This window comes from Chinchilla lanigera, unplaced genomic scaffold (assembly GCF_000276665.1).
Source record: "Chinchilla lanigera isolate Chin_1 unplaced genomic scaffold, ChiLan1.0 scaffold00075, whole genome shotgun sequence".
Lineage (NCBI taxonomy): Eukaryota > Metazoa > Chordata > Mammalia > Rodentia > Chinchillidae > Chinchilla > Chinchilla lanigera.
The window spans coordinates 6586989-6603577 of NW_004955476.1; the positions used below are offsets into that span (position 1 = coordinate 6586989).

Consider the following 16589-nt stretch of genomic DNA (forward strand, 5'->3'; position numbering starts at 1 on the left):
GGACAGCGCGACCCCGGGTTTTGGCCGGGGTCTCGTCCGCATCCTAACTCGCTATCCCTGCGCTCACAGCTCATACTTTATGACAGGAAGTCTGTTACGCCCCAGGGAGGCCCTCTTCCCTCAAAGGGGACTCTGTCTTCTCTGACGGAGCTAAGAATTTCTTAGACACAAAAAGCAAAATGAAAGACAGGAAGCAGGGAGAGATCTGTGTAACAGAGGGGACCAGGAGATGGGTGGGGATGAGGGGAGGAATGAAGGTGTGACGCGCACGCACCCGGCCCCACAGGGAATGCGGTATTATGCACGGCATCTGCAGACTAAGAAAAAGAATTTTGAACGACATGCTAAAGTTCAGGGGACTGAACAAGACATTCTATAAAAATAGTCAAGTGAAGGGCTAGGTGGCGCATGCCTGTGAGCCCAGCACTAGGGAGGCTGAGGCAGGAGGAGCTCCATGAGTTTGAGGCCAGCCTGGGCTACAAAGTGAATTCAAGGCCAGCCTGAACTGCACAGTGAAATCCTATCTCAAAAACACACAAAAAAAGGGTTAGGGTTAGGGTTAATAAAAATTAAAGAATAACAAAAGCCCAAATTCAGGCTTTGACAAAGCAGCAGCCTTGTCTAGAAGGAAGCACAGGGTCTGGGGAGGAGCAGTGAGGAGGTGGACACCGCGATCCACCCCGGAGCCGCGCTCGACGGGGAATGACAGTAGATCCTCTGTGCGCTCCTGACAGAAAAGACAAACCAGAAAGGAAGCTGACTCCTGACAGTCTTTCTAAATTTCTAAAACGTCTGGTCAGGATGGGCAGAACCCTAAGAGGGATGCACACATCAGGCACTGAGACCATGCGGTGATGACAATGATCGTGGTCACCAGCGACTGCACCTGCAGCAGAGAGCGAGGGGAACACAGCCCGCAGGGCACCGTTGCTCGCTTGTTTTTCTCTCGTCATGTAAAACCCTCCCCCGACTGGAAGGCGCCTGGTCCTCAAGCGTGACCCAGGTGACCCGGGGTTCCTGGGGTGCACGATGAGCGTAATCGTGAAGCCACACCGCTGGCTCCAGGAGCAGGAAGGGCAGCCAGATCCTCGCTGCACCCTGAGCTGTCCCCAGCTGTCTGTGTCCCTTCTGCGGGAGTCAAAGATTCGCAGTGCAGACTCCGGATCGGGTCTCCCTCCCACCCGGGAGCGGCTTCCCTGGAAGCCCCTCCTGTCCCCTGGGCCCCGCAGCAAAGCCTCCATTTCCTGCCACGCACCTGGCCCAGAGTGCTGGGGTGACAGGCTGACGTCCTCTCAGTACCAAGCTGACCTCGCCACCTGCGGAGGCCCCTTAGGGTAAAGCTCAGCCCCCGAGCTAAGGCTGGCAGGGAGCGTGTGTGACTCCGCACCCGGAGCCTGTCCGTCCCAGGTCCAACGCTCTGGGAAGGAGACAGTCGTTCTGTGTGGCAACAGTGCCTAACACACAAATCCTCGGCACTTGTGTAGCGTGTTTGTGGCGGTGGTTCTGGTGGTTCTGGTAGCTCCGCGTGTTCTCTCCGGGTAAATGTGCTGCAGCTGGGGCCACCCGGCCCAGAGGAGCTGGCCAGGTGCACGCACGCGCGCGCGCACGCGCACACACACACACACACGTGTTGGAGCCAGCAGCCTCCCCTGGCCTCGCCCGGCCCTCTGCTGGGAGCCTGCTTTCACGGGCTCAAGACGACTTTGGCTCCAGGAGGCGACGCTGCTTCTTTTCCTTTCTTGAGCCTAACACCGCCCCTTCCCATCGCCCGAACTCAGCAGACAACTCGCCCAGCAAAACACGGGGTGTATTTTCTACATGGAAATCGCTTCATCTACTTACGTATTTTTTTGAGACACAGTCTCGCCATGTAGCCCAGGCTGGCCTCGAACTCACAGCGTTTCTCCTGCCTCAGCCTCTGGGCTGCTGGGATTATAGGCGTACACCAGCACGCCCAGTGGGAATGCTTTTCAATGAGCAACTTTTCCATTTGTTGATCAATACCTAAAAAAGACTTTTCCAAAATGGATATAGACTTAAAATTTAACAAAGAAGCAGGGTGCTGTATTGGGACTCATTTTAGTTATTATTTTTAAATATGTTTATCAGCCAGATCTGACTCAACTTCCAGAAAATGAAACCTAAGGTTTAACACTTTTAATACTAAGAAGGTTGTACCAGTGACCCTGACTTCAAAGCTCACAGATAAATGAATCCCCAAGGGTTCTGGCAAGGTGCCGCCAGCGCATCAGGACTGCACCTCACCAGCCCTGACTCGAGCCGCAGAGCAGTGCAGGCTCCGAAGGCCCGGCCCTGTCTGCGCTGCAGACAGGCATTCCGCTCATTATCTCTAAACTACGAGAACCCACATGGAAAATACACCGAAAACATCCACCGAGAATGGTTTTGATTACTCTGGGTTTCCAACCACGTAGACGAGCACGTAGTTCAGAAATGCTTGTCTGAACAAGTTAATCTTAATCTAATTATGTTCATAAGCATAAATAACACGCCATGAAAGAAGACAGAAAAAACTGTTTTATTGATAGGACCGTGCAGACTTAACACAAGCTAAACATAAGCACAACTGTGAGGTATTCGGTCCCGTATCCTGCACAGCGATGCGCAGGGTCAGCCCTAAAGGTCGATGACACCCAAGTGCAGGAACTCCTCGGTCAGATCATCCCAGGGTGCCACACGCCAGCGAGGAAAGGCAGCCGCCAGCAATCACGCAGGCCGGGGACAGAATGCTTCCTGATTTAAGATCCAGTGGCTCGGAGGACATGGGCGTCATACTGCTACCTCTGGGCTCCGCACACAGTCCCCAGCCACAGCCCGCTTCTGGCCCCACGAGCCGCCCGCGACGAGGACGACGCCGGAGGCGGCCGGGTCCCAGTGGGCCTCTTGCTCCTCTGCCCAGAAAGACCCTTGGCTTCCTGCGGAGTGGGTACGTGGATTGGTTTCCAGGGGATGGGGTTGCAAAAGGCTGGCTCTGGGTAGGAATTTCCACTGTAAAATCCTAAAGCCATCAAAAATTCACAACAAAACAAGAAAAATACTTCAGTCAAAGAAACTGCTTGTTTTACAATTCCTAGGAAAAAGGTTCAATATCAAAATATCACTGATTAACCAAACCTGACTCATTTAAATCCTGAAATCCTGAATATTTTCACAGAAATGATACTTTTTAAAAACACTAAATGCTGTAGAGGATATTAAAAGATATACGGTCATTTTAAGAATGCAAATAACAATATTAAAACCGGTAGGAATAACAATGCCTACAAAAGCTTTCCTGAAACTGAGCAAACCTTTCTTTTGTTTTCTAAACTCAGTCAGGAAACTGGCTGATTGTGCGCTGGGCCTGTGGGCAGATAGGAAAGCGCACTGAAGACTTTGTTTTGCACCCCTGGCGAGCATGGACCGAGGCTGTTTGGAACCCTGCAAGCGTGAGGCTGCGCAGTCTCTGTGCGGCAAACCGCCCACCCCCCGCCCCCGCTGCTGCTGCATTTACAGGGTGCCAGGCGCTGGCATGGGACAGCCAACAGCCAGCGAGGACCAAAGCCCTGGGGACCTTCTCCAAACCCCGCCAGTACGGCACATCCCTTTCTGTGTGTCATCATGTGTAAAGAAAGAGGTGCGCAGAGATCATGAAGACCCCAGAGAAGACCACCACCTGCGGACGAACTCGCCCCGTGCAGGATGAAGCGCCTGGCGGAAGCAAAGGGAGATCAGGGCAGTGCTCCATCACGGCGGCAGCTGCCTGTCGCCGCCTGGCCGTCCGTACACACAGGACTCCTACTTGCTAGGCCAGGGTCGGCTCTCTGCGGCCCTTTCTCAAAGGAGCAGCAAAGCCAAAGGGCCCGGGCGCTGCTGCGGGGCCGGCTGCGGGGCCGTCCCCGCTGTCCCCGGCACCCCTGGCGTCCCCAGCAGGTGGCACCTCTGCTGGGGCCACGGTCACACAGCCAGGGGTGTGACGGCTCCTGCCCTAAGGTCAGAAATCACGGCTTTAAGTGCAAGTTCGCTGTTTCGCCTGGATTATCTTTAAGAAATGTGCACATGTAACTTATAGAAAATGACAATAAATGTGCAGTGCCGCTTTAGCCACATAACAGTATGTCTTAATCCTCCAGAAAAGTCATTCGGAAGAAAAACAGTCCCTCCACGTTTCTATTTCTGCCGAACAGAATGTGCGACATCTGCCCCTGCTGCCTGCAGCGACCGGAACCCGCGGCCCCGAGACCAACCTGTGAGCCGCCCGCTGGCATAGCCGTAGCTCTTCACAGCAGGGCGAGGCTTGTTTTTCGCGTTTTCCAGCCATTCCTTAAACTTCCTGGCGGCGATTTCCTTTTTCTCCTGTAATTCAGCTTGCCGTTGTTTCTCCTTTTCCTTAAAACGACAAGGCCCAAGAGCTTCCAGGGATGTTCTGCAGCTGAGCGCTGCACCCCGGTCCCCCCGACACCACCCTGCTCCCACTCCTCAGCTCGCTGTGTCACCCCGCGTCAAAGTTCTGCAATTTGAGAGCAACAGCAAACGTGGTCAGGGGTGTGACACTAAGATGTCCACCTCTGAACGCAGTGACACCAAATCCAATGAGAAAAGGCCCTGCTGTTCTAAAAGGCGGGCACTTTACGCTGAGATCAAGTGAGAGATCACACTGCGCTACACAGGAACGCAACCGAAGGCAGAAGCAACGAGCACAACTGCGGAGCCCGACTTACTCCTTCGAAGGCTAAGCGCAGCATCACAGCTTCGGCCACTCTGCACCGAGACAGCGCCCGCCTGCCGGTCACGCCCCGCTCACACCTCACACCCAGGCCGCTGTTCCATCGGCCGCGGGACAGCACTGTACCTTCTCTTTCTTCTTCTTCTCGCACTCTTCAGCGTTCTTCTTCTTTAGCCACTCCTGGTATCTTTCCTTTGCTTTCTCCTGCAGATGTTCTTTCTCCAGCTCCTTTGCTGCCTTTTCCTCCATTTCTTTACTGAATTTCTGTTCTCTCTCTTTCCTTTTCTTAAACGAAAATGGGATATTTTAGTTCAAATACCTGTAATTATCCTCATGTAAGTAAAGACTGCTGAATACATGTTTTCTAAACCTCTATCAGCTCTTAAAATGCACAGAAGCGTGGTAGTCGGCGCCACGCTTTATAAAAACATGTAATGTCCGTGCAGTCACCCATCCTGCGGCCTGTGTGGGGCGGTGATGGAGATCTCGCTCCAGCCTGGGACGTGCTGAGTAAACAGCAGGTGCTCAATAAAGGCTTGCTGCATAAATCCGGGAACAAAAGTTACAATCTGAGACGGCCCCAGATCTTAGTACTTTTAAGTGGCCGTGTGCCCTCTCTCCAAGATACAAACTGTGCGTGTGCCTGTGGCCAGCAGGTGGCTCTGAGCACAGGGAGCCCAGGGTCACACGGGCAGCCTGCGGCTCGCTCTCCATAGACGAAGCCCTGAGGGGCCCACAAAGCCCATGGGCCCAGCTGGCGCCGCCACCTGTGTTCGTCATCGAGTTTTACGGGGATGCGGCTGACCCACCGGCCACACACTGTCCACAGCAAAGCGGCCTCCCTGCCTCGAGGACCCCGGGCCAGGCCCCCACACCCGCACGCCGCGCCCCACCACCCACGGCGGACCTGACGCGCAGTCCATACATTCTCTTTTCCGCCTTTGGGGGTACCCGGTGGCTGCAGCTGCTCTCCGTGGGTGCGGGCTGAGCGCGTTCTGCTCAGTGAAGGCTACAATGCAGCCCACGGGGCCTCAGAAGAGTCCCCAGGGCTGGGCACACACTCAAAGCAAAGACAGACCGACGCCGCACACAAAGGAACGACGTAGCCGCGTGTGCACGTGCTGCCCTCCCAGGGCCAAGGCACTCAAGCCAGGAACAGACGTCTTTCCCGAGGGCCTCACCCGGCACCCAGCGGGGAGATGCAAGGGTCCTCACTCAGGCCTGCAGCGTCGCCCACTGGGCAGCCATTCACGGGACAGACAGCCCCTGCACAAACGGCACTGAAGCCCAGCGGCTCAGCTGTGCGCGCGTGCAAGGACAGCAGCCGTGCCCAGACTGAGCACGCCCTCCACTGCTCCCACACGCGACACAGGTGGACGGTGATCAGCTCGCAGGACCACAGCAAGAGGACGCTCTGTTAGTGTTTATTTTGTGTTTTCTGAGACAGGGCCTCACCGAGCATCTGGGCTGGTCTAGAAGTCACAGCAAACCTCCTGTCCCAGCCTCCCAACTGTCAGGGCTACAGGTGGGTACCACCATGCAAAGACAGGCGGAGACAGGATAAGCTGCCTAAGGTCACACCACGCGTCCCCGAGAGCTATGGATCATGCAGACATAAAATGAGAGCAGATAATATTAAAAAAACAGTTTTAGGCTAAAAAATGTAAACAACTGAAGTGAAATGCCAAAACTCCCTAAAACACACCCTTCCCAAAATTAACTGAAGAAGCAGCAGTGCCGGAGTAATTACCCACTCACAGAAACAACTCAAGAGTGAAACCTCCCCCAAAGCCTGCAGCCTCTAACAGCTCTGAGCAGATCCTATCACGCGCGTAAGGCAGAGACGCCGCCCAGTAACTGCTGAATAATTTTCATGACTTCCATTTTAAGAAACCACTTCTCACACTGAATGAAACCGGGCACGGAAACGACAAGGTAACAAGGTGCGGTGACCGTTCTCACGGCCCACACCGTGAACCACCCGGGAACACACGGAATGAAGGCGTGCGGTGCCGTCACACGCGGGAAACTAGGACGCTGCGGACATCAAGACACACACAGATGGCAGCGAACACCATGTTTAAGGATATTTACATCCGATGCCACTACAATGGCAATTTTCTCCGGAAGTATCTACGAAGGTATTTCACACAGCTGAAACGGCAGCAGGCAGGCCTCGGGCGACGCTGACAAGCCTGCTCCCCGCAGCGCATGCAGAGACGCAGGAATGGGAGTGTAAACAGGGAGACGAAAGCTGGCGGATTTACACTGGCTGAGAATTGCAGGATTACAAAATGACAGCATTATAAAACTTCAGTACCAAGTTAGTACTACACAGGGTACAAACCAAAGAAGATAACAGAATCCAGAAATACAGCCACGTTTGCGGCCTTCGGATTTTAAACGAAGGGTTCTCTTTTCAATATACTGTTGGGATAATTGGGTATCTGTGTGCAAACAAATGCCTTGACCCTTAATTCAATCCATACATGAAAATGAGCTCAAAATACACACAGAGGAAGCTGAAGTTATCAAACTTTGCAAAGAAAGCATGGAGAATGTTTACATTCTTAGAGTGGGCAAATGTTTTTTAAATAAAAACAGAAAAACCACCTATTATAAAACAAAGGAATTGAAACACAGATCATCAAAATACAAAACTTCTGCTCTTTAAAAATACCATGAAGAAAAATCACAAAATGTGGCGAAATATTTGCCATGTGCATCTGACAAGGGATGCGCGGCCTGACCGCACGACACTTACTGGAGCCCTTGTCCGGCAGGTACAAGGCCCTGGCAACCCCAGCACAGCAAACAGGAAAGAAAAAACGACAAGACACACACGAAACTAAGGCGGAGCTGCACACAGGGGTGTGCCTGCAGTTCCAGCTACTGAGCAGAAGCTTGAGGCCAGCCTGGGCAACACAGCGAGACTCCATCCCAAAAACCAAGTAACAATCCTCGCATCTTTTGAGAGGGGCTGGGGATTGAACCTAGGACGTCACACATGCCACACAGGACGCGTGAGTGCTAAGGATATACCCCGCCCCTGGGCTATGCAGCCCTTTTAAAAAACAGCCAACACTTGTTAAACAAAGCTCAGTGTGGTAGCAAAGGTCTGTAATGCCAGCACTCGGGAGGCTAGGGCAGGAGGATCACCACAGGTTCAAGGCCAGACTGCGCTTTATAGGGAGTTCAAGACCAGCTTGACTACATAGCAAACTGTCTCAAGAAACAGAAAGAGGGGGAGGGCAGGGCAGCAGAGGGGAGGGGAGGGGAGGGAAGAAAAACTTCAACCAATCAAAACAAAACCCAAAAACACCGGAAGAGATGTGGAAATGCCCAGGAAGCCGGCTGGCCTGAGTCCCCACCCCCACCCGGAAGTGGTGCTTTTCAAGATAGATTCCGTTTCAGTGAAGGACGGACCCCAAGTCTAACAGGACCGGCATCCTGGTACGAGACACCAGTGACGCGGGTGTACACAGGAAGCCAGGTGAGGGCCGGGAAGGCTGCTCAGGGGGAGGACAGGGTCCCCTGCATCGTGCCTTCCTGTGGAACGTGGGGAAGGTCATCCTGCTGGGGCTGTCTGGGCCTGGCCCCCATCTCAGTGACCCTGAAAGAAGGCGATGAGCTCGCTGCGAAGACGCGCGGGCCTCAGGCGAGCGGGGCAGTGGCGCGCAGCACAGCACCGCGCACTTCGGGACAGTCACACTCGAGTGAGCAGTGCGGCTCGGCTCACCGCGGGCAGGCGCTGCGGTCACACACAGGCCGGGACGCACAGTGGCACCGAGCCGTGGAGGCGTGGCGGGCTCCCGGGGTGAAGACTCAATCGGGCCACAGAGCCCAGGGAAAGGCTGGCTTCTCCGTAATACCCAGACCGAAATCAACCAGCCAGCTCGCCTCGCAGCAGGGACACGCGTGTGACTCATGGACGACTGCTCCGCAGGGAAAGGGGCCGACGACACAGGCCCGGCCGGCCGGGCTGGAACCCAGGAGCCCGCCGCAGAACTGATCCGTCCTGCAGGGCGGATCTGCAGCTCAGAAGGCCGCGGTGTCCCTCAAGCTGGGTGGCCGAACGCCACAGACACGGGGACCCTCAGCGGAGGGACATGGGTGCTGGCTGGCGACACAGCGGGGCGGCGGGCGCCTTGGGTTTGCACAGGCGGCCTCGGCGGGACTCGGCCAGGAGACTGCCCCCGGCCCGGCGGAGCAGGGACACCGAGTCTCAGGGCACCGTCCTGTCTCAGGCTGGGCCTGGCAGGGGTCCTCTGCCCGACACCCGGGGAGAGGGTCGGCTCTGACCCGGGCATCCCTGCCTGGCCGCGGCCGCGCCCCCACATGATGCGCTCAGTCGATCCCCGCCGCGCCGTCTCTGGATGCCTTCTTCACGCAGGGATCTCGGTCGTGTTATGAGAATTTAAAATGACTGTAAATCACATCGAAACACTGACAGCAAGGGCTTTCTGCAAAATGTGTATTAATGCTGTTTATAAAAACCCTAGCAAACAAATTAGTCTGTGACACAGCATAAGGGTAGCGGATGAGACAAGGCGTTTATTTTAAGAGCTGAACAACCTGGGGCTGAGGAGCTCGCCCTGCGACGCGGGCGTGGACTCTCTCCCAGGGCTTCTGACGGGACCCTGGAGGCGGCGGCCCCACACGCGGCCAGATGCTCGGACAGCGGGGCATGGACCTCACGCGCAGAAGCCAGACAGGAAGCCAGGGCGGAGTGGCCCGCGTGAGAAATCTGATCGCCTTGGAGAAAACCTCGGCCATCAGTGCGCCCTGGCCATGCGCAAGAGGCCAGCCGCGTGGTTGCTTCGGAGCCCTTCCCCGCCCATGGGCGTCCTGCTGGTGTACGCCAGGGAGCGCCACTTCCCTCGAAGACACCACTGACTTCTCAGGATCTGGATCAGATCACTGGCACTAAGGAGCCCAGCCTTCATCGAGGGCCCCCAGACGGACCTTCCCCTCCAGGACAAACGGCAGCCGGGCCTGACGGGAAAACAAGGGCCGCCAGCTTGCCACGCTGCCCCAGCACCACCACCCCGTTCTATAACCATCGGCTCCAACGTGCAGCGCCTGGGCCAGGCATGGCAGCACACGCCTGTGAGCCCAGTGTTCTGGGAGGCTGAGGCAGGAGGACTGCAAATTTGAGCCCAGCCTGGGAAGCTTAAAGACTTGGCAAGACCTTGTCACAGAAATAAAAAACTTTTAACAAGGGCTGGATATAGCTCAGTGTTAAAGCACCAGTATCACAAAAAAAGTTGTCACCTCAACTTTGGGAGTGGTCATACAAGCTGATTTTAATGTCGGCATTTATTCACAAAGAATTTGTTCTTGTTATATTGTGGGAGGAAGAGAACTATGAAATGACACCATGGGCTGACATCTGAAGTACTGAGCAAAGGCTTTCATGGTTCTAATCACACACACACACACACTCACACACCCCTACCCAGTTTCCCTCCTACAAGGGGGCGGGGGGGCAGGCGGCGCATCCTCAGCTCCCTGAAATCATTCCTTTGATCCTCGTTAGTGCAACGCGATTGAACAGTGGGGAAGGACAGCAAATCACAACTAAAAACCTGAAACTGCCCTCCAGTTTCAATGCTTGTTTAGAGCCTTCGGAATCAGACCGTGGTAACACGCAGCGCCGGTCCAAACCTGTGAGCTCACAAGGCAGCCAGCCCAGATGAGGGCCTGTGCACCCCTCCCCCACGGCAAAGGCAAAGCGGGCGGCGGCTGGGCAGGGCAGGGCTGGCCTGGGAGGGGCGCCCACTCTGCAGTAACCAAACAGTGCTGGAAAATGGAGGCCAGGAGAGGCGGTGTGCGCCTGTAGTCCCGGCTGTGCGGGAGGCTGAGGCAGGAGGACTTTGAGTTGGACCCTGTCTGGGCAACTTAATGAGACCATGTCTCATAAAAAATAAAAACACGAGCTGGGGACACAGTGTGAAGGCTCTGGGATCAACCCCGGTAACAGAGTGTGAGTGTATGTGAGAGAAAGTGTGTCAAAGTGTCTCACAAGCACTAGTGTCCTGGGCCAGGCAGCGCAGGCGGAGGTTAGGACTGCTGCCAAACCTGTGGGTGACCAGGAAGTTCAGGGCTGGCACAGCCTCTGGCAGAGCACTTGCTCAGCCCGGGCACGGCCCTGGCTGGATTCTCAGCACCACACAAAATGAAGATAAAACGTGCATTCGAGGCCGTTACCAGTCTGTGCTTATTTTCATACACAAATGCACGTTTTCCTCCTGAAATTTTCCAGGGAAGCGAACATGCCAGGAGGACGGGGCGGGCCCGGTCACCCCGTGTGCGCTCAGGGCCCGCAGGCGGCTCCGTGGGGCGCAGAGGGGGAGGGGGCACAGAGGGGCAGCGTGCGCCACCTCGCTGGGAGAATGACACCGCGTGCATCAGCACGCTCGCCAGCCTTGCAGACGCGGAGAAGGCGCGTCATCCGACAGGCATCTCCGGGCGTCTCCCGTGTGGCCAGCAGGCACCCCAGGAGGGACAGCCCTGGCCTCGGTTTCGGGCCGCGAAGGGAGGGGAGGGGCAACGGCAGAGACGGAGGCTGGAGGACGCCAGGCCAGCCCCGCGCGTGCAGGAGAGCGCGGGGGCCGCGGGGCACTCGGGCGCACCGCCAGGCGCTGTGGGTGCCACAGAAAGAACGGAACAGAGCGGAGGGCACGGCGTGCGACGGAGCCCGACCAACGCCCAGGAGGGCGGTGAGAGCAACGCCGGAGCCCGAGGGGAGCTGCGCAGGCCTCACCTGCTCGTCCTTCCTCTGAACCCACTCCCTGTGCTTCTCCTCGGCCGCGGCTCTCCTCCTCTCCCGCGCTTCCGTCTCTCTTCTCCTCTCCGTCTCCTGAGTTGACTCCTGCGGGGTTAAATTAAACACAGGGCAACACTTAACGGACGTCTGCAGCCTCTTTAAAAGGGCAGAGTGTACCGGAAAGAACCGGCAATGTGGCCCCGACGGGCCGTGCACCAGACAGTCACTCGCTGCAGGAGCCCGCAGCCCTCGAGGAGAGAGGGCCGCGGTGACGGCGTAAGTCATTTTTCGAAGTGCAAACAACTGCTTGGCAGCGAGACACCAGTTTCTCAGACGGAACTTCGGCAACATTGCCCGGCTGCAATCAGCTTTCCCACGCAGAAACGCTGGCACCACGGTGTGCTTTCGGCGGCCACTCAAGAGAACTGCAACTGCTCTTCACAGTCACAAAAGGCTGCGGGCTGCCCATGAAGCAAGGGACGGAACCAAATAACCCCTCAGCGAAAACCCTGACTCGGAGTTCCGCCAAGGAAGAGACGGGAAGGAGCTGCTCTGTTTTCCTAGAGAGGAGTTTCCTTTGCAACTTTATAGCTGCTGCGGCGTAAGACAAAACCACGTTCCCAGCCCGGATTAGCGCACTGCATCTCTGGGCTGGAAGAGACAGGCCCGGGCCTTTCCTCGGGAGGAAGAATGTGACAGCGTGGCCACGCGAGACCCAGGGTGCAGGGCCGCTGTCACTCGCAGCAGTCGCAGCCTGAGCCAGAGAGGGCTGCGTGTGGCCTGTTTCCCGCCGTCACCTTGCCGCCAGCCCCGCCCCCGCCCCCCTCCTGGTGTCCGCCTGCCCGTCGGCCTGGGTGGCATGGCAAGGACAACCTCCCAACACCTCCTAACACTCAGGCTGGTCCTGCTTCTCAGGGGGAGACAGACCCATCCACACACGGCAGGCGGGGGCTGCCCCTGCGGGACAGCTTGGATCTTGCCGCCTGGGACCCTGTCCTGAATTCGCAGCCCGACAGGAGACTGCAGCTGTGCAGGAGGGCGCCCCGAGCTGCTGTCGCCCCACTCTCCGCCCTGCGCAGGCTATGAAGACAGGAGCTCCAGGAAGGGAAGCAGAGGGAGAGGAGAAAGCAGAGGGCAGAAACAAGCACCGATCCCCACCACCATCTCAGGCTCCGCACTGCCCCGAGAGGGCTTAGGAGGAGGCGGGCACGCAAGCGAGACGGAAGTGACAGCGCGATGCTAATGCCCTCTTCGGGGAGGAAACCCTTCTAAGCCCACACCGACCTCCAGGAAGTGAGAACACAGTGAGAGGACGAGACGGGTGCACGCCTGTCACCCCAGCACAAGTGAGGCTGAGGCAGGAGGGTCACCGCGAGTTCGAGGCCAGCCTGACTCGGAGAGACCCTGTCTCAAAAACAAAACAAACAAAAACAAACAATTCCTAAAGTGAGCTTGGATACTGCACTCAGGGATACCCAATTATGCAAATCCAGCTGTTGCTCAGTTCTGAATCGCAAATCACAGGAGCACACCGCACAAGGCTCCACGGAGGGGCTGCCCAAACCATCTCGAGAGTGAGGAAGGTGACTGATCAGCAGCGGTTGTGCACACGGCAATGCCAGGAGGACTGGCAGCTGCCACCCGCAGCTCCGTGGGGACAGATGGCACATGCCCACCTCTGTCCCATCCTCTCACGTTTTCCTGAGCTGCTAACCGTGTGCATGTGTCCACGCCTGGGTCCATGTCCCCCTCTGCAAGTCCAGCCCACTCACGCACAGTCCACGTGGACATATCCAGCAAAACGCGCTGGGTTCCGGAGACCCTCCTTGTTGTCGTCCTGAACAACACAGCAACTACGCGCCATGTTCCGTGGGCCGACCGCAAGGCGCGTGGGACACCACCACCTCCGCCCGGGACTGCGCCCCTCCAGGAGGCCCTGGAGTAGGGTGAGGCCGCTGCCGGGGTGCGGGTCTGCTACTGGGGATTCACAGGGCAGGGGTGTGGAGGGCCGCCCGCCACAGTGGCTGCTCCGGGATGAGAATGGAGTCGTCCCCCTTGGGACGCCCAGCTGGGAGTTCCAAATGCTCCTCCCATGAACACACAGCATCTCCCTCATTAGATTTCTCAGAATTCATGTGGCAAACCCGCACACGTGTGCACACGGTCCCTGGGAACAAGACACCAATGCCTGGGGACAAGACACCGATGCCCGCGCCCAGCCTCTCGGGGCAGGTGCACATGGGACGGAGCAGCCCGGCCTCACCTCCAGTGCCCGCTGCTGCAGCCGCTCGCGCTCCACCTTCTCTTTGCCCACGAACCACAGCTCCCACGGGGTCAGGCTCCCACTGGCCGAGCGCTCCTCCGCCCGCTCTGCCTGCTCAGCCCCAGGCTCCTCGGCAGCACTGCAAGAGAGGAGGCATGGCATGTTGTCACCGAGCTTTACAAATTGACAGGAACTCAGCACGGACGTGACGGATCACCAAAGGGAGGCCCGAGCACGAAATAGCACGTGCACTTGCCTGCGTTCGCCTTCAAAAACCGCATTACTTGGCTGAGTGCAGAGAGGCACACTAGCAATCCCAGCACTCAGGAGGCTGAAGCAGGAGGATCACCATAAATTTAAGGACAGCCTAGACTACACAGCAAGTTCAAGGGCGGCCTGGACTACATGGCGAGACCCTGGCTCCAAAATAAATACATTAATTAAAAAAGCAAAAGCTTTACTTATCAGCACCATGAAAAGAGGCTGTCCGCCCGACAGAGCACCAGACACTGGTTATCATACAGTGCGCCCCTTCTGGCCAGTGACTGCCTCATCGGCTGCTTTGCACAAGTTTTTCTACCTTAAAAATTCAGTTTAGTTGTTTTTTTTCTATTGCTGTTATTTATGCACTCACTCATGACTTCCTGGATTTGTACTCTAGTGAGAAAGAGACCATGCTGACGTATCATTTTTTCTGTCTTGCTCTTTCCTGTATTAGAGATGAATTCAGGGCCTTCATACTGAGCCATATCCCCAACCCTTTTGTATTTTGTGACAGGCTGAATTTGACCTTGAGATCTTCCTGCCTCAGCCTCCTAAAATACTAGGATCCAGGCATGCACCACCATGCCTGGCTAGAAGGCCCTCCGCATCTGTCCCCAAAGCCTCGCCTCTCACTCCAGGTCAAGTGGCCCAGGTCAGTACCTTCCCGCCAGACCCCGATCTTGAGCTCCAGACTTCTTTCCGACCACTCCACAGGCGATGTCCTCAGCTAGCAGACTCAGTCTCTGTTTCTGGCGTGCACCTCCCTATACATGCCGGGAGACGGCCACCTCCCTCCTGGGCGCCGACCACAGCAGAGGGCCCCATGGCCACCCCAGGGCCTGGCCCGATCTCTGACCTCGCCTTCCGTGCCCCCTCGCTGCCCACAGCCCGAGTGCTGCCTCCTCCCCTCTGGGCATGCAGCCCCTCCCTCAAGCCTCGCCTCGCTCCGCTGGCAGATGCATCCCTCAAATGCACCCTCCCATCACTCCATCTCATCTTCGGGGCTCCCAAGCCTGAGCCTGGCCCAGGCACGCCCGTCCCTGGGTCACCAGGGTTGACACTGGCCTCCGGGGGTGGGCAGTCCTGCTTCTGCTCTCTGCAGTCAGCCGAAGCTCAGGAACTCCTCCCCGAAGCTCCACGAGCTCCGGACGGCCGGGGCAAGGCACTTGGGGCAGGGAGTCCGAGGGCCCGGGAGGCTCTCGCTTCTTCCCCACTGAGCTGGACGGCACTGGCTCCTCACAGGCAGCACAGCAACCATGTGCTCGCAGGGACTCGTCAGCAGCACCCACGCCCAGGCCCCGCTCCCGCTCCGGCCCTGCGCGGCTCTCAGTACGCCATTCGCTCTCATGACGTGCAGGCTGTCCTTGACTCACACTGATCCTCCTGCCTCAGCCTCCCAAGTGCCGGGATTACAGGCTCAAGATTCGACCTGACATTATCCTTATTGCCCGTGCAACTCTGCCAGACATCTGACTAAGGACCAGGGCCTTCTGCTCACTTGTCCGTGTGCCCCAGGCCGCAAGTTCCTTAGAGCGAGGCAGTATGGTTTGACTAAGGGCCAAGAACACAGAACAGCTGTTCAAAGGAGAAGTCAGTCGAAGCACCGTTTTTAACTACGTGATACTTTAAGTATTAAACCTTTGCCCTCATGTGTGCTCAGACACTGATGCCATACACACTGCATTTCTGGCCACAAGCAAAAAGGACCTGATAAGCAGCCAAGACATTTATTAATGTACAACCTTCCTAATAATAGCAATCTTTAGAAAAGAAAGAAAACAAAGCCAGGTGTGGTGGCCCACACTTGTCATTCCGCTACACTGGAGGCCGAGGCAGGAGGACCACTCTGAGTGTGAGACCAGCCTGGGCTACATCCTGAGTTCCAGGTCACCTAGAACTAAAGAGCAAGGCTGAAAGGCTTCAGGAAAAATACCTGGCATTATCCTGTCGGAGGCCAGCTCTGAGGTCCGTCGCATTGCAGCCAGCACAGTGGAAAGTCTGTGCGTCCTCCGAGCAGGCGCCTCTGATCCCCATGACACCTTGAACTCACCCACCTGAGCGGCCACAGCCCAGGCGGCGCCAGGAACAGCGGCCCGGGAGCCTGGGGCTGGAAGAAGGCATCGAGCCCCACGCAGCTCTTGCCCTGCTCCCCGCCGCTGCGAGGGCGGCTGGCAGCCCCAAACCAAGGCCGGGCTGGGACCCGGCCTCGCGCCCTCCTCTCCGCATCCCAGCGGCAAAGCGCAGGGGCAGGGAGGCGCAGGGACAATCGCTCAGAGGCCAGAGTGCGCGCGCAGCTCGCGAGCACCGAGCGTCCAGCACCGGTCACCGCGAGGCCGGCAGTTCTGCTCGCCTTGGCGGGGCCACCTCCGAGAGTCCCGATTCCGGCCGAGGGAAGGCAGGCGCCTTCCCCGAGGGCACGCAGGGCGGCCTCCGTTTACCTGCCGCGGCCCGGCGCCTCTCCGCCGCCGCGGTCGCCGTCCTCGCCGTCGCCGTCGCGGAACGGGAAGCCGGGGCGGCCGAGCGGGGACAGCAGCGACAGGGTGGAGTCGCTACAGCTCGGGGGCGGC

At 57.3% G+C, this 16589-nt stretch overlaps 1 protein-coding gene across 1 annotated transcript in view; it reads right to left on the reverse strand.

The window, feature by feature from the left end:
* Window positions 1-2517: 2517 nt before the first annotated feature.
* Window positions 2518-16589, reverse strand: part of Ccdc34 (coiled-coil domain containing 34) — a gene marked incomplete in the record, with an annotated part of 14565 nt that continues 493 nt past the window's right edge. Inside the window, 6 exon segments of the mRNA XM_013502966.1 lie at window positions 2518-3019; window positions 4248-4389; window positions 4853-5011; window positions 11493-11600; window positions 13759-13897; window positions 16461-16589. Of these exon segments, the coding sequence (XP_013358420.1) occupies window positions 2799-3019; window positions 4248-4389; window positions 4853-5011; window positions 11493-11600; window positions 13759-13897; window positions 16461-16589 (898 nt within the window).